Source organism: Seriola aureovittata, chromosome 2 (genome assembly GCF_021018895.1).
Source record: "Seriola aureovittata isolate HTS-2021-v1 ecotype China chromosome 2, ASM2101889v1, whole genome shotgun sequence".
Classification (NCBI taxonomy): domain Eukaryota; kingdom Metazoa; phylum Chordata; class Actinopteri; order Carangiformes; family Carangidae; genus Seriola; species Seriola aureovittata.
The window spans coordinates 6,268,349-6,286,917 of record NC_079365.1 but is presented as its reverse complement, the minus strand read 5'-3'; the positions used below and the strand labels follow the sequence as shown (position 1 = coordinate 6,286,917).

The window sequence follows — 18,569 nt, the reverse complement described above, 5'->3', positions numbered from 1 at the left end:
TACCAATTACTCATACATCGTTCTACTCTACAATTACATAAAGCATGGGTAATGGAGAAATAATTAAAAGATAGGACTAATCACAATGTAGAAGTAACCACTTATGAGGTCATATTACTATTCAAGTGATACATGTGTAGGGCAGAGCAATACACTTCACATTAATGATTGTGCATATTATGATAAAACTTATTTTGCACTGCATTGCCCTGCATATCACATCAAGTCAGAAGTCAAGCAATGCCTTTTCAAAAAGCTAAGCTATTTACAAAAACATATTTTCCATACCTCGTGTTGAACGGATCTGCTGGTTATCATCATTTCTGACAACATAATTGTGTATCACAAAATCAGATCATATATATGAAATATGATGAATGATGAAACTGAATTACTGCTCAGCTCTATACGTTACAGCACCATATCCCCCATGCTACAGCATGCCGTTCTGCGCTGTAGCATTGCTGCCCTCCCTGATGGATGTGCTGTGACAACAGACAGCGGCACGCAGCCTGTGCATCATCACCAAACAGCTCCTGACAACAACCCTGGTCGTCCTGTCGGATAGACCGAGATAGCAGAAGACACACTGATCTTTTCAATGTTGTTTCCTTAAACACACTGTCGTGTGCCACACATAATGCTGACACCAACAGAAAAAGCTTGTCTGTTTGCCTCAAGTCGGAGATGGTGAAAATGTTTTGGGCTTCGCTGACGCTAAAGCCGGCGTGCATCTCCACATCTCATTGGTTAACACGGCAGAGTGTGGCATTAGTTGTGAGTGTGAGGTGTGTTTACAATGAGCCAGAGGAAAATGCTGTCATCCTATTGGATGTCATGGTGTCTACACAATCCTGTGGCACCTACATACTTAAAATATGTCAGAACACCATTATAAATATTTCACCAAAATGCAGATGCTGCATGCTACGATAAACACGTTCATAACCAAACACAATCACACAGAGAGAGCACTTCCCCTTCTTTAAATATTCAAAGAGAGCCTCAATATACATAAATAATAATAATAATGTGTTTATGTACTAGATGTACTTTGAGATGGAATTAAATATTAAGTGGCACTTTAAGAGGCGGATCAGGCCTGCTGTTGACATGGCTTAATAAAGTGAAGACAGGTGTGAAAGGGGGACTGTTCTACCTGGTGCTGCTGGAGATGCAGCAGGTCAGCTGCAGTCACCTCCACTGACGGCGTGGCGCTCTTGGGTCGTCCCTCCCTGGAACCGCCCTCCATGCTCGCTCCTCCATTTTGACTGGCTGGTCCATTGCTCGTCGCCTCCGTCCCAGATTCTTGCATCATGACTTAAAAACCTGAGAGAAGACACAGAAAGAGAGAAAACAGGGACAGAGACGGAGAGAAACAGCTGTTAAAACACACAGCAATGAGGTCGCATTTCAACTCTGGGCCAAACTATAAACATCTGTCATATCCTTCCCACACAATTTCACTTTTATTGCAGGTTTCCCTGTTGGTTTGTGCTTCCCTGTGTCTTGTTTGTTTGCATGTAGCATATGCAATGAGGCAAACACACACGCACACGCTCTCACAGACCGCTTCTCCACACAGTAATGAACTACTCCTTTGTTTTGTCTTTTCCGGTGCAGATCTTTTGCAGATGACAAGTCCTTACTGGGCTTGAGAGAAGTGAGTGGGACTCAGGTTTTGTTTGTGTTCTCCATTGTGGGGTATATGCAGCGGTGCGGTGGAGGGGTTGGGGTCCAGCGCACATCGGAGAGGAACCCAACCTGAGTTGAGTGAGAGCAGAGGAGCCCAAGAAAACACTGGACCTCCAAAACAAAACACTTTCTATGGAAATGGATATATTTACTTGCATGGCTCCCAGAAGAACCACGGTAGAATGGCTTTTTAATGGGAAACAGGGCGACTGTGTGAGGCCTGCCAAAGGATCTCCATGAGAAACAGTCAATCTGAGGCCAAGCGAAAACAGTCAAATCCTTCAGGGGTGCTCAATTAACACCAAAATACAGGTCTGAATATAAATAAACCCCCTTTGAGTTGTTGGGAAAAAAGGTTGTCTTTCATAACTTAATCTTACTCAAAAGGATAACAAACAAATATCGGCATGCTTTTTGCTTTATGTCAAAATACAACAGTGTAATCAGTATTAAATGTGAATGCACAGTTATTTGCTTACATTTTATATCCTCTGTTCTGCTTTTGGATACACAAAAGCCAGACAGACATGCCCCCCCCCCCCTCCCTCCCACCACCCCTCTGCCTTTCTGGGGATGAGTGTCAGTGACACCGGTGCATATCTGGGCCTGTATTCCTCAAATCAGTGGAATGATTTACAGCTATTGTGTGTTGGTCACAGGCCTCGCTGGTGCACTGCGTCTAGCCTCCCAATTCCAGGGTGGTTAATGAAGCTGACCAAGTCAGGCAGAAGCGAATTAACTTGGCTGATTAATTATTTATATGAAGCAGAATAAATGCCTTTAAAACAGTGGGCCTCATCATGAAAGAAGGTGAAAATGGAACTAAATGCAGATTTATGGTGTTGCGTTTATGTGCTCAACTACACGGGCACAGTGTCTCCAGAGATCCAGATCTAAACAAGATGCAGGCACACACCCAGACACCATGGGGACACACACTCAGGCTGACAGATAGGAAATTGAGGTTGACAAGTTGGCACCAAAGAATATTTACAGAGCATAGGTGAGATAATAATCTAGACATGGGATTATTAAAAAATAAACAGCAATATAAGCAGCACTGGTCTTTTAAACCGTGGTACTCGGGGATAGTCTCCCAGCTCGGTATCATCAGTAGCAGTTGTGGGCTACAGTGAACTAAAACAGCACCAGAGCAAAAATCAAACCCAAAGTGCTTCATGGTTTACATCTCCTCTCCTGGAGAAGCCCTCCTTGCAAGAAGCATAACCGAGTGAGTCATCTGACACTGTGGCCTGTGCCGGTTCAGTTGTGTGTCACTACGCCCCCACACTCAGGGGCCTGTCTGAGCAGCCTGGGCCCGGCCTACAGGCCCTGTTCTCTGGGCTGGGGCTAGAGCCGCCCCCCTGCCCCCCCCCCCCCCCCCCCCCCTCCAGACAGATGTTGACCCGGCTCACCCCTCCAGTCTGGCACAGGCTCCCTCCATAATGGGATTTTCTAAACAAGGAGTGAGCAAGAAGAATACTGTGGGATGGGATGTAGCCAGCCACAACTCCATCTGCAGGCCCTTGCTTGCACCAACTCCCCTTCTGAGACACCAATTAGAAACGCACATTCTCGGGTGAAATTAAATGCCATTTGAAATAAACCATGTGCTGACGTTATTCACCCCCACTTATTTTTCAAATAAAAGACATTTTTCCACACGCAAAAAAAAAAAAAAAAAAGAGGGCCTGCTTTCTTTTTCTTCCAAAGCTACATAAAAGGGGAGTAAGTAATGGCTATTATACATGCACTGTCATTCCATGCAAAATTTTCATAATTATAACGGAAAGGCGTAAATTTCCAAATGCATGGCATCTCCAAAAGTAATCAAGAGAATGAGCCGCAGGGCTATTTTAATGTATGCAAAACTAGTGACCCACAATAAAGGAGAGAATAGCTACAATGAATGCAAAGTAATGCGCGCATGCTTGGAACCGGCACTGATGAGGGGATGGCTAAAATTAACACCCAATTAATTTTCGAATTGACAAACAAATGAAACCCATAAATCTACTTTCTCATTAATTTTACCACAGAATAATTCAAAGCTGCAATATCATGAGCGAAAAAATTGGAGGAAAAAAGAAAATGGAAAAGGGGCATTATCCATCATAAATATCAAGCAGATAGGAAAGAGCCTTATTAGAGAGTTGTGCTGATAACAATGTTAATCTGTGAAGCACTGAGGCAGGGACACCATCATCAGCTGGGCCCGGGCAACTCGGCCACGTGACTTGGCCTGTGTTTGTTTATCTATCTATTTATTTTCGCTTTGCTCAGGGGATAGCCTCGTCTGAGATGACTCAAAAAGCTCCAGGTTTTTTCCATCCGTTCCATTTATACAACGTGAACAAATTCAGCTGTAATTATGGGTCAAGTGTCCTGCTAAAAGGGGTGTAGTTACTGGGGTTAAGATCATATGTATTCATGCTTCAAACACAAACATTTCTACATAAAATGACAAAAAAGGAGGCATGAGAAAAAAAAAATTGTATTAATAATGAAGTGTATCCACTTTTTTTTCTGAGCTGGAAAAGTTTTTTTTTTTTTTAAAGAATCAAAATAATGGAAATTCCAGGAGAGCAAAACAAGGCAACAACAGTTTGTAGAAAAAGAACTGGCAGTGCTGTTGATTATTAGATGTCTCTCTGTTCTTTGGGGCGAGTTGCTTGCAAAACAAAACAAGTGTTTGGAACAAACACTGGATAATAAAAAAGGTCAGAGTTTCTGTTTGTTTACAGTTTGTTTTGTTTTCCCTGCCTCAAATATGAGGAGTACAGTACAAACAAGAGTCTCATGTGTCTCCCACCTGACCAGACAGGTTGAAGGTTAAGAACAGCCGGCGGCCAGAGCTCATCAGCCCTGCCTCTGCCCCCCCCCTCAGTGGAAACATAATGCCTGTCCCCCTGTCATGCTTGCCTAGAATTCAACAGCTCAAACAAGTCAGCAGTCGATTCAAGGTAGGGTCGGCCCGCGCAGCTGTGCTCTGACCCTTCTCCATGTTCTGTTTTTCTTTAATGCTCATGACAGTAAAGCCTCAGCGGCCACCTGCTTCGACTCACCAAGTTCTCACACAGCCCTTGTTTACACAAGCACACAACAAAAGCACAACATTTCTTGGGTGGGAGATAAAGACACACAAAGGAGGAGACAATGGGGAGAGGTTCACTTTAGAGCTGTTTAGGTTCGGCTTGGTTGCTAGACTAGACAACACATCAGCATGTACCAAAGGTGCAACAACAGAAAGCTTCTCAAGGTTTGTTAAGAGTCTTATGTTTTGCTGTATTTTGGCTCCTGATTCTAGGGAAAAGTCTAAAGACACAAGCTGTATGTTAAATAATCCATTATCACAGCCCACATCACTGATAACAAACTACTCTGAGTCTCTTGGAAACAACAGACGCAGAAATTGGGCTAAATCCAAGCAACCTTTCTAAACTGTAGTCCCACGCCCTCCCATGTATTCTCTGCAGAAAAGGGGGACTTTTGCAAATCGCAGCCACCTCAATCAATCGCTGACGCTCTCACTGCGATCCTCCGGCCGCTCTCTGCTGAGAGGAACTAACGGCGTGGATGACATTCTGCCAAAGGAGACTTCACAGTCAGACCAAACAACCATGTAATCTTGTCAGCCACTTCAAGCAAGTCACAGATAAGCAAAGCATATCTCCAGACTACTGTGACAATATAGTAGGAGCACACACCCCACCCCCCCGCAAGTAATACCTCCATCGCAAACCCTACATCTCTGCACCAAACAAGACATGGGAGCATTTTTAAACTTTCTTCCCAGAGACCTTGTGCGGCTTATAAGCAGACCACTCACACTGGCAAACAAAAGCAGCTGTTTGTTTAATAAGTGATTGCTGCCATGGCTACAGTAAACAGGAGGAGCAGGGGTTTGTGTTTATGAACAAACAAATCTCCTTGCAGGAGCCATTTAATATTAACCAGGTGGAATGATCAGGCGATTTCCTAGGTGACACTAGGGGCAGGCGGAGTGTAAACAGGTTCTGGGAGGAGGCGAGGGGAGAGGAAAGGGGGGAGGGGGGGGCAGGCTTTGGGGAATCAAGGTTGATGCAAATGCAGCTTCGCCTAGAATAAACAGCAAAGCAGAAGTCAAGATAAACAAAAAGTCATTCTTCTTCTGACATTTGAAGACGCATTAAGCTGGTGTGTTGCAGCTGCTAGCGAGCCACTGTGAATGAGAACAAGATGGGCGAGGTGGGAGGGGGCAGAACAGCGAGGTGGTCTTCTATGGAAGCACATCATTGTCAAGCAAAGCAACCAAGTGTTTCTTCCAGACCCAACAAACAGTGGCTCTTCACAACAGCGCAGCAAGGAACTTGTAAAAACATGTTAAACATTTACCTTATTCAATTATTCAGTAACTGGGTTCGTGGAAATAACAAAGGATGTCTGAGGGCTCTGAGAACTGGCACTCGCAACATCAGGGTACGGAGTGGAAAAACAACAACAAAAACAAAAAAAAAAAAAAGGAATTAGGTGAAACTGAACAGACAGATATGTTTTCTGTCATAGATCAAAGTGCATGGATTTGGTTGTTTGATTTTTGTGATCATGACTTTCTCCATCTGCTGGATCAAACATCTCATTGTCCGAAAAAATAAGTAGCGATTGCAAAAGTCACGGTAGGTGCTGTAGTGTGGGGACTTCTGAGCTGCATGTCACCTTGACCATGAATTTTTCATGCATACAACAACATGCCATCTGCTGAGCTGAAGTCATCCACTGAGGATTCCCTACCCAGAATCCATAGTTTTCTGTATCCACTTCCCCTACTGGTTTCATTTAGCCCCTTAAAAAAAATAACAGTTACCCCCCATGTAAGGAAGGCATAAAATATGAGCAAGGGCGCTAAACACATATTTATAACACATTGTTCCTGAGCATGAAATCTAGATCCAAACCTATTACTACACCACGCGCAGAGGGGAAAGGGGCTCGACATCCAAGCAGTGGTGAGTATGATGATTCATATGAATATCAGCCTATTATCACGCTACAAGCTCAAATAAATTATCAATAAGAAGGGTACTAGAAGGCAGACTCCAATGGAGAGGCTGAGTAGATCCATAATTTCAGAAAATATACAAACCAGTTTGTCTCCTTTGCGTGGAGCCATCCGAGAGGCACCTCAGAGTAAAGGCCTGCTGTGCACAGACAATGACGGAATGTGCTAAAGTAAGGCAGGCCACGGTATTTTTAGTACAACTAGGGCCGATAGAGACTAAGTAAATAGAAAAGTCTAATGAGTTTAAATCTGGTTGTACATGAATGGAATAGTAATTCTGGGATGTGGAGCCTCTTTTAGGAGTGGTTCGCCACACATTTTCTCAGCGACTCTCCTTCATTTGACTTTGATAATCTCACTCACATGTGGCTCATGCCCATTAACACTACACCGAGAGGACAGACACCAGGAGACGAGGGGAGGCCTCTTTTTCTGACCACAGGCTCGGAGCATAGGAGAAGGCAGGCATCGCTCCCCTCAAGCTCATCTTACCAATTAGACCTGTCAAACAGGCATACCCAGAGAAAAACACAACTTCAATCTATCAGCATCCTGTGGGAGCTGCAAAAGCGCTTATTGTTTTAACATTACTTAAAGCGTGTCATATATTTTTAATCATTTTTACTGGAATTCATGTAAGGGCTGCTCCCGCGGGAATGGGAATGCAAAGGAAATGTGTCAGATGCATTTTCCTGGGAAAACCAAGGTTAGTCTTAACGAACTTGTCTAATTAATATTGCGAGCCTACGCAAAGAGAGGACAATATTATTAGAACTGCTGGCTTCTGAGGGGGTGTCAACTCACCAGAGTGCATGCTTCCTCTGTGAGCTGACAGCATGTAGCCTAATCATTTTTTTTTTTTTTGGGGGGGGGGGGGGGGGGGGGGGCTTTGTAGTTCTGTTAAATCATCAAGACAGACCTGTGGTAAACCACAGCTCTACACACAAAGTAAAGCCGCTAATTACTGTTGAGTAAGTCATCAAGTGTGGTGGATGCATGTATTATGATTCCTCACAGAGTTACCGTGCACGATAACTGGAGGACACTGTAGGGTCCGGCATAACCCCTGCTATTTAAATGACTCTTAGCACTGTTAAACGTTTCTCTGCAGAAAAAAACACACAGCAGGTGCAGGTCTCCCACTTCTTTTGTTTAGAGTTACTCACACAGAGATTCAGTTAAGCTATTGATTCTCTGGACACAATCATTAACCTTTACACACAAACAACGGCACGGTAATGCAATGGGCTATTTTATTTCAATGCCTCGCCTACATCTGTCCGTGCTTAAAATTTACTGATATTGGTTTGATATCAGGCATCTGATTCACTGTCACTGGGACAATGGGAGTGGTCTTACCCAATGACCCCCCCCCCCCCCCCCCCGATGCCTGTGAAGGAGCAATTCCTCCTCGATATGATACCGGGGTCGTTCAAGCCTAAGAAGCATGTTATTATTTTAAAAGCCCCAGCTTCCCAGAGAGAGGACAGAGAGGGTTAAAAAGGAAGGGAGTCTGTGCCTTCCATTAAGCAGTTAAAGTGAAGATAAAGGGCGGAGGGCTAAATACCAAAAGACCTTACATGAATTTCTGCGTTTTAATGGAATCAGGTTTTAACAACTCTTTTTTTGTTAAATACAGCCCGTGTCAGGAGGATGCGTCCCACTCATAAAGCAGCACAATGACAATGTACAGTGGCACTAATACAAGGACATAGTTCATCATGACATTTTCTGCAATTCCCAACTGATTAGGGTCATTATGTTGGAGGCCTGATTTATGTTGTCATTTCCTCTCACCGATCCTGCATCAATGAATCTTAATGAATTGGTAAATAAGGGTGAAGATTACACTGTGTGACACTGCAACATTTCTCACCCTCAACGGCCGAGATTTATGTAGCCAATTAGAGACTAACAGAGAAAATTGGCTGGCAGAAAAATAATATTCTTTATGGGGCAAAATGGAGGAGCATTCTCAGTGAAGGGCAATTGTACTGTCAGTGTTAAAGTCCATAAACCACCCTCCCTAACCCTCCTTCAAAATGCAAAGGGAAGTCGGACTCTGTAAGCAGGGGGGGTGGGGGTGGAGTGGGGGCTTAGACCATCGCGAGGCTGTACGTTCACAGAGCTGCTTAGCCCCGCGGCGAGCCAAAAGTCCTTAACATTCACCATGGCCCATCACACATGTTTGATCAGCATAAATACACCCCTGTATGACAAACATGTTTACCTTCTCACTGCAAACATCACACAATCAGACGCCATGAGGTGCTGCTTCTCTAATGAAGACACAGGAGCTTTTATCAAGGCCAGCCGTGTCCCTCTGTCAGAAATATGCCTCTTTTATACAGACATCAAAAAGCATTTGTACAAAGAAAAGAAGCCAAATTATTTGCTCTAAACATACAATAAGGCCGTATTTTTCAATTAGTTTTTTGTGAGGGGGGAAAAAATATCTTAGTTAAAAAACACATCCAAATGCCCTTCATCTTTTTTTCAAAGGAGGAATATCAAAATGCAATCACCTCTTTGAAGATATCTCTGATCAACACATAGCAGAGGACATATACAATATGATGAGGGGCTCTTTAACTATTCCCAGGTACATCGTTATTACAACCACGATAGTTTTTATTTCTCAAATGCAGATTAAGGAATGTTGAAGATGATTATAGCGAGAGGAAAAAACTGTTTTTGTGTATCACTACAAAGCATGAATAGCTTGCCAGCTTATTAATACCAAGTTCTTAAAAGAGCACTTAGAGTTATAATGAGAGCCTTTATGTATTACATATTGTGACTAGATTTAGTGTGAGGCAGCGGCTCTCCACATCAAACAAACTGGCCTGCTATTAGGCACAGGGGCTGAGGGATGCTGTGTGAAAAGGAGTGGAAAATTAAAGCTGAAGCAACGCAGGAAAGGGCTTAATTTACTGGCATGTACAGTATGCAAATGAGATTACTCTCAGCTTAACTGCATCATTTATGTCCATAATAACAGCATCATCATTACAGGGCTCAAATTAAATTACACTGTAATTAGCATATCAAAGTGATTGGTTAAAGTTTAAAACAAATACCCAATTTTGTTAATGAACATCTGTAATCACCATGTAGACTCTCAGTGAAAACATCCAAAACAAATATGTGTTTTGGAAAAGGGGAGGAATATCCCTCCCAAACGACATGTCTGTCTGTGTGTGTGTGTGTGTGTGTGTGTGTGTGTGTGTGTGTGCGCGCATGTGTGTGTGTGCGTACGTGTGTGTGTGTGCGCGTGTGCACATGTGTGTGTATTGTAGTGATGTTGGTAGGATGGGGGTGTTTTACCTGGAGAGCTCCACACACTCAGGATATATTTCCCAAACTCCAGGAGATCAAAGATCCAATTTCCCACACTTGCCACTTCAGGAGCTCATCAATAAAATACTAATCACTTCACGGCTGATTCTGAGAATGGAGCCGCAGCCGAAGGCTTAGGAGAGACTTCCATATCACAAAAAAACACCTCCGACTCTAACTGTCTTGACTGTTGTTGAATGTGCAGAGACGCACACATATAATTTGCAGTCAGGTTTATCCAATAGCTGTCCTGCCTTTTTCCCTGATAAACATGGCGAGTTTCAACATCTCGCGCCGTAGCTCAGAGAGCACTTCCTCAGACCTCTGACAGAGATCACACACACCTCATGTCATGTGCATACGAATGAAAGTCAGTCCTTTTGATCTTGCACTTTTATCGTCCACATATTATTGATATGATTCACAGTTTATGACGGACTTTTTGTTCTTTTGCAAAACATCAGTTACACTTCCACCCAACCGCACGACTACCTTTGTTTTCCACTTTTCTGCCATCATCACTGGCATCACTCTGTTTTTTCCCTTTGCTAATAATTAACATAAAGAAAAAGGCTGCAGCTGGTGGTGTACATTATCAGAAATGCACTCGTCAAATTTTAAAGAAGTGGCATCTTATTTTATTCATTAAGAAATCCATTAAAAGGCCTTATTTCTTGCAAGTATGTAAAAGATGTGCCTTTCAAGGTAGAGCGAGGGCAAATCCACTCCATCAGCTAATGACGGCACTCATTACACAGAGAAGCTGGCTAATGAAGGCGCGGTGGCCGGCCGATCCCCTCACCCAGCATAAAGCCCTATGAAATGCTAATATCTCACTTCTAATTAAAGGATACTAAGTCCAAATGCACCTTCACGGCTAGTAGCTGGCAACATAAATTTTATTTTTCAACACTAGACTACACCCAGAGATGTGCCTGAGCAACATTCCATTAATTCATATTTAATACCCCCACTAGCTCTGTGTTAGCCTCCCTATCTGACTCTCCTTCTCTCCCCTCTCTGCTTTATATATTGTGAGTAGGCACATCATTATGCTTTCTAAGAGCACTTTTTTCATTTTTCTTTTTTTGTTGGCACGTGTATTACTTTAAACTAATTCCAGAAATAAACACGTATGCACACAACAGCCTGTATGTCTGTGTCACAGGGGAAAGGTCGGGGGAAAAAAACAAAGAGAAAAAAAAAAAAAGGGAAAATATGCCAGTATAACCCATGCTGCACCTGTATACATTTAGAGTGTTTACACATCTTCGGCTGTAAATATGTTTACAAGAAAACCTGCTGCCCTTCTCAGAAACTGACCTTGAAACCAGTAAACAAGCCTTTCACAAAGTTCATTAACGTCAAAGAGGGTATAGCCTTTCTCTTCAGATGAGGAAAAAAACAAAAGGTCAGAACCATTAGATCATCAACAAAATATAACTGCAATGGAGTGGAAATCACAGTTCGGCCTGAGGAGATACTGAACTGTGTGTAAGTCTGAACTATGGTTAAAACTAAACACGCAAAACAGCTTTTTATCATTGTAATTGTGGATCGATAGCTAATTATTTGACCACTTCCTTAAAGCTCCCTCTTCACAGGCACCAAAGTCACTGTGACTCAGTCTCAGTATTTAGTCGGTGGCATTTTGCCAGTCAGATGAAAGACCCGCATCCAGGAATTCAGAAAAAGAAGCTGATTTTACTATAAATATCTGTGCATATTTAATGCAGTGACATTCTGACACCACAGTTTTAATTAACTAACACCAATACTGACTCACTGGGTCTGTAGCATTTTATTAAAGAAATGATATAAAAACATCATCAGCTCTATATCTGTGTATCAATCTGACATCAAGAATGTTTCAAGCTGCACAGATTATTACGAAACAATGTTTTCTTTAACTTGCATTTATTCTTAGTACAAATAGTTTTACATTAAGTGCATCATTTGCCAGAGGGGAGCAGTAAAATGCATGAATGTAAAGGTCAGTGTTAAGAACATATCACATGACGTCTGTTTGATCCCAGCCCAAGTATTTTCCCAAGGATTCTCTGGCTCTGTACTGTGTAAATCACGCAGTCTGACCTTCTACATTCCTCATGCTCTGTCCTCCCATTCATCCACAGGCACAGATAATACTGGGCAAATATCATAAACGTGAGGATTTTAGGATTGAGGTGAGGCTGCCATCATCCTCCACCAACTGGGAAAAAGAAAGCCCATGCATCTGAAAGAACCTTATTTCCACCTGCTGCCAGACTAACCCGCGGTGAGGCTGCCTGACCCTAAAGCCTAATAGCCTATATACTGAAAATCCATGGAGGATACTCCCACATGATTGGCAATTTGAGTAACGTCCAGTTTGAAGATTTTGATGACATTTTCCCTGGATTTGCTCATGTAAAACTATCTCCTATCTAAACAAACTATTCTTGCTGCTCCAGGCAAATCTAGGTTAAATCACTGCTTTTTTTCAATCTGCATTAAGAAATAACACATATTTACAACAACAAACTACAGCAAACACCAGCACCATTAAAATAAAAAAGAGGCACAGCCTCCCAGAATGCTACATTTCCTCTCCAGTATCCCAGGGTTTTCTGGTGGGATGATTTCATCCAAGTATCATAAAGGGTTTCTAAGCATTGCCAAGATGTTTCCAGTTCAAATGCAGCGTTGACTTCAGGCCAGGGCGTGACCTGCAGCTGAACTGGCCTCCGCTCAGCCACAGGGAGGAGGACAACAGCCACTCCAAACACATCACCCCACCCCCTGATAAATAACTTAACACAGCAAACAGAGGCCCATCAGTCAGCCTATACATGGCTAACACCAAGACGGGGACAGAGATCGATGGAGAGATACAGACAAATAAAGAAAGACAGAAAGAAGAAGAGAAGAGAAGAAGAGAGGGGAGAGAGGTGGGGGTACATTGTGAGAGGGCATCTAACAGTGCAGAGTAGATAAATATCACACAGGAGACTGAGCCAAGCAGCATGGAAGGCCAAGTGCTGTAAGACTGTGAAAGCCAGGCTATTTTGCCGAGCTGTGACATTTGTTTCTTATTGTCTAAGTGGCAGCTGAAAGCGTCTCCCTGCGAGGGCCCCTCGGCTCTGCTCCGGGCCGCTTTGACAGGGAGGTAACCATATTAGGACGTATATGGTAAAGTAAACAATAACATAGTTGCAATGAGATGGAAATTTTTCAGCTAATGGTGTTTGTCATTCCTGTTTTCAGTGCACTGAGCAGCCCTGTGTTTTTTCTAGCCAGCCAGAGAGACTTTGTTTATGAAAACAACACAGGAGCCAAGGCTAAAACCAGGGCGAAAAAAAAAAAAGAGGAAAACTGTAAATAAATATCAGTTTCAAAAATGCCTCCACCTTCATTTGATTACATAAATAACCCCGCATTTCGGCAGAAATACCCTTTCAGCTTCTCAGTCCCTTCCCCTTCCATAGTGTGGCCATGTCCACACTATGGAAGCTGAATTTGAAAACACGCATTTCCCTCTCCAGTTTGGTCCTCCCTCACCACTGATTCACCGTCTGTCACAGACACTGGACTTCGACTGGGAGCTGGTAAAATCAATCATCATCACTCAGTTGTCTGATAACAAAACACTGAAAAATATGTCAGTGAGAACCCTAAAACATTGTGTTTGGCTACAGTGAAACACAAAAAAAGTGATTATGGAGAGTAGGATGGTGCAGAAAGTGAAGCTGAGACCATTTCACATTTTTGTTTCAGGAAACAGTCTGACATGTCCAAAATTATACATGTTTTTCTACAAATCCCTGTATTTTTCTCCTGAAAAAGCTAATTCTCAGAGCAGGGGGGTTTAATATTGTCTGAACACAACAGGAACTTTACATACTGTATTTCAAATACACTGGAAAATAATTGTGGTCATACCAGCAAACAGTTGATTTCAGTTGATTCCACTAGAATCAGTTTCAGGAATGGAGTAAATCAGCATCTGAATTTTTCTCAAGTTCAACTTTGGTGAAAATTTGCAGCATAAACCAATAGCAAACCACATATATCAAAAAGATTCACAAATGAATTTTGCTATGTCACTTTCTGGTGTGACCAGACATCTAGGTTGGGATATATATCTGTTATTAAGGATAAGTCTTGTCTTAAGTATTGATTCCGATACCAGATTCTACAGCACATTTCAGTTTTCACTTAACCAGTATTGAGGTGGAGTATGATGCTAATGCGGCAGTGTCACTTTCATATGTCGAATTTTCAGATTCATCTGTAATGATGTGAATGTAGCTCCAAGAAGAAAAGGTTAACCGACTTCTTTAATTCTGACTCAGTATTCAAAACATGTTATCATTCTCCAGAAAGTCAAACTAGAAAATGAGTGTGAACCCAATTGTTAAAAACACATGATGTGAATCTGAGCAGTGGGCAAACATGTGGTTGACTGAAATAACTGAATTACTATTATTTAATATGCCTAATTCAAAAAGGTGTTGTTTCCAACAAACCCCCACCCCCATCAACTTAAACGACCATGTACTGTAGGCCGCTTGCTTTCTGCGTATTGTCCTGGATTTGTTGCTCTATATACGACATCACCTGACTTCCTCCTTCGCTCCCGTCATGAGGTTGTCTAATATTAAAGCATAACTATGGCTCGTAACAAGCTGCTTGCACAGACCACCTATGGACTCTTTTACAGGACAGTGTCTCCTTTTCTTACTAATTCCAACAGAATGTTGAGCCATTTAAAAGAAATGCAACCCTCACTCTGTTTTATGTTTCACTCGTCACTTGCTCTCCATCCTGTTCACTCCCTTTTCTTTGGCTCTGGTAACCTCGCTATCTTTTTCAGGCCTGTGTATCTGCAACTGTGGAAAACAAAGAAATTTTCCATCCCTTATGAATAACTACTACTGACTCACTGGTCAACTATTAAAAAAAAAAGAGCTTTACTTCAGTGTGAAGCTTAAAAAATGGAAAGTCTTACCCAGGTTCACAATGTGCCAACATTCACATGCATTTCTATAGACGTATAATACATACAGTCAACTACAGTGTGAGGCAGAAGTAGACGTGCAACTCCTCCACTTCTGTCCGCTCCACATGTTGACTTTCTTTGTTTGGTTTTTACCCACCTCTATCCAGCTCTCTCTCTCTCTCTCTCTCTCGCTCTCTCTCAGCCTCATTCCTAATCTCACACCAAAAATGCAAGCTGTTTATTTGCATAGGGCTGAAGCCATTCCATTAAGTAGCCCCACCAGGTGCTTTATCCCTAAAAGGGATTTGTTTTCTAAAATAAACGGAGAACTCAAAGGCACTGCCAAAGTGATATTTACCATGACATGAAGTGATTGCAACAAAGTCAAAACTATCCAAATAAGAATCACTGCGGCTTGTAGGAACTTTTTAGAATTTCCTTACATAGTCATAGACCTTCACTAGTCATAGAGGAAACCAGCAGTCCTTGATATATAAATGTATGATTTTGTTTTGGGGGCAGGGGCAGAATGTACATATGTTAACTTTAATATAGTTACAGTACAGTATATTGTTTCACAGTCTGACAGATGCTGGCCTAGGTTACCACAAAAAAAACTCGGCATAGTCATTTTGCTGTGAAGACAACAAATCAATCCAAGTTATTAACTCTGTTTCATCTTCTCTGAAGCAGACACACAAGGCCAAAGCTAAAAAGAGAGCTTTGACAGTTCTTTCTCACTTTTGTGATTTTCTTTTCATCTTGCTGTAAGACAACTCATCGGCAGCTGGAGTTTGCTTACTTCTGTCGCCTCAGTCAATCTGTGTCACGTAAGCCGTCTGCACCTGGTAGCGGGCTGACATTATCAAAGTTCCTCACTCTCCTAGGCAGGCCAGAGTTTATACATCCATCAATACATCCCAGACAAATAGAAGACACGTCTGTTTGATGCTGATAGAAAAAGAGATTGAAACTTACCAAATGCATTTTTCTTCCCAAAAAAAAGATATTTTAAGCAGCTTCAGGATAAAACACCAGTGATAACATTATCAGTGCGCTTCCCTGTTACCTCGACAGAAGATAATTCACATAAAAGTTGAAGGAGATGCAAGAAAGAATGAGAACGTTGCTCTATTGTGTGACAACTGTGTTCAGCATAAGGCACGTATTAAACTGTGCAACCTGTTTAGAAAGACAATACAAAGGCAGGCAATCTGCCAGCGTGCTCTGATAGCAGCTGATGCGGCCACGGGAGCAGAGCATCAGATAGGGAAAGCAGACGGCGGCCAGGTGAGGGTGTTTAGGAGCCATTGACACATCCTGTGATCTCAATCAAAAGGAAAAGGCGCAAGCACGCCGTCGCTTTATGTCTCTGCCTCGGTCTCCGTTGTGACGTCTTTGTAGGTGCGATAATTTTTCATTTTCACGCTGCCTTGCATCTATTCTGCCTGTCACTGTTTTTAACTACAGCAGCCAAGCTCAGAGAGTAGATTACGGTACTTACAGTGCATGAAAAACACAGCAACAAAACTGCCAGTGACAGAAGCGTTTAACTTTCTTGCTAGAAATCTCCCCCATGTGGCACTTTCGCTACAGCGAGTTGTTTATTATGTTCCAAGCTAGGCATAAGCGATTAAAGGAGCTCTTAAGAATCAAAGTGTTATAAATGCATGGAAACACAGCCGGCTGTAAATGCCACAGAATTAGAAGCTTACCAAGCCTAATACTAATACATGGCAATTTTCAGCTTGATGCTGATATAAAGAAATTACTTTTTTTTTAAGTAAGCAATAAATGCAGTCAAGGGAACTATTAGATTCCCTATTTTCATCCCAGCATAAATCTGCACACGACCTTTCTGCGAGTCCAACTCATGAATCCACTTGTTTATTCTTAACGCTTCCATAAAAAGTGGATTAAACAAAACAACCTCAACGGCTGAGACTAAGGCAATATAAACCAAAGCATTTACTGCAAAGGGAGAATTACAAGAAACTGAGTGTTCGCATGATGTGCTCTTCTCTCCCTTACATGGATTCATTAAATTCAAATCAAGTCCAGCATGAGACCAACACAGAAACATGTTTTGGGAATCTAAAGGATTGTGCTAAGCAGAGAAGTTAGATGTCATCAGGTCTGAATAAATTAGCCTACACACGGCACACACCACAGGCAGCCTAATCACACAGATATATAAGTATGATATCTACATTACAGTTTCCTGTCAGACTGCTTGAAGACTTCTCCTACATTTCAAATTATTTTCCAATTAGCACAGAATTAATGATAAATATATTAAAAGCAACAGTTGGTCCAAATGTGCAGAAAAATGAGCACAATACAAGCTTTTACACACACGCCGTATTTGACTCTATTGCACTTTAAAAGAGCTTTAAACACCAAGACATACTAATCCCATAAGCTGCCACAGGGATTTCTGCATTAGTGATGCAATCAAAATCACATTGGAAACTTGTGTCAATAATTAGGCTGATTTTGCCACATTAACATTAATTACACAACCATTTGGAAGATTTCAGGGCTGATCCTACATCTGGAGCAGGCAGCTGAGGGGGGGTGGGGGGCTGTTGGAGTGGACCTGACTATGCAGAGAATGCACTCCAGATAAACAGCAGCAACACGAATCCTCCACTTCAATCTTCTCCAAGTCTCTGTTTCCCAAATGCGGGGGTGATTGTCTGAACCAGAGGTGCACAGGCTGTTTAACAGACTCTCTCACAGTGAAGAGAAGTATAACCTGTCAAACTGTAATGATGACATTTACAGCTGCTTTTTCCACACTCTATGGAAAAAACTGCAGGAGGTGACACTAGGATGCAGTTGGATTTATTACATTTTTATTAAACAGGTGCTCAATGATAAACTGTCTGTAGAAACCACTTAAGGTTTGAAAATGTTGTTCTGAGGAAAATATTCCAGGCAGAACATGTGAGCACATGTTGGCACCTTTTTCTATTTTCATGGTGTGAAAATGTTCGAATTTAACATTTTGTTTAAACTTAACATGAAGACAAAATATCAGCTATTGGCACGGTTATAGAAATGAGGGCATGGAAATTATTCCTTCCTAATTTTACTGATATGTACAATAGGATATCAGTCCATGGACAGAGCATGTTGTTATATTAATTCAGTAATCATTAAATGAATCCAATCACTAGTTGCAGTCCTAAAAATGAAGACCAGTGGAGCCAGAGCTACATCTCACATCATTTTCTTGCTCGGAGCAGTTTTGTTGTCCTGTAATGGCGTCAAACAAAAGAAGACGCTGCTCAGACTACATGCACATGTCCCACCTACTGTACCGACTGCACAAGAGATAGAGAAGAAATGATAACCATAGTAAAACGGGAATGAGAGAAGAGAGAGATGACAGTGAGGTTGAAGCTGTAAGAGACAGAAAACAGACACTCCTCTTCTGAAGCTCTGAAGATCCTGAAGTGTTAACACCCCCCCCCCCCACACACACACACACACACACACACACACACACAC

At 42.2% G+C, this 18,569-nt stretch overlaps 1 protein-coding gene across 8 annotated transcripts in view; it reads right to left on the bottom strand.

Moving 5' to 3' along the window:
* Window positions 1-18,569, bottom strand: part of foxp1b (forkhead box P1b) — a 150,676-nt gene that overhangs the window by 80,568 nt on the left and 51,539 nt on the right. For all 8 annotated transcript variants that reach the window (XM_056391909.1, XM_056391900.1, XM_056391941.1 and 5 more), the window contains one exon: window positions 1,160-1,329. In XM_056391909.1, coding sequence (XP_056247884.1) covers window positions 1,160-1,318 — 159 coding nt within the window. In that variant the 5' untranslated portion in view covers window positions 1,319-1,329. The remainder of the gene's footprint in view (window positions 1-1,159; window positions 1,330-18,569) is intronic.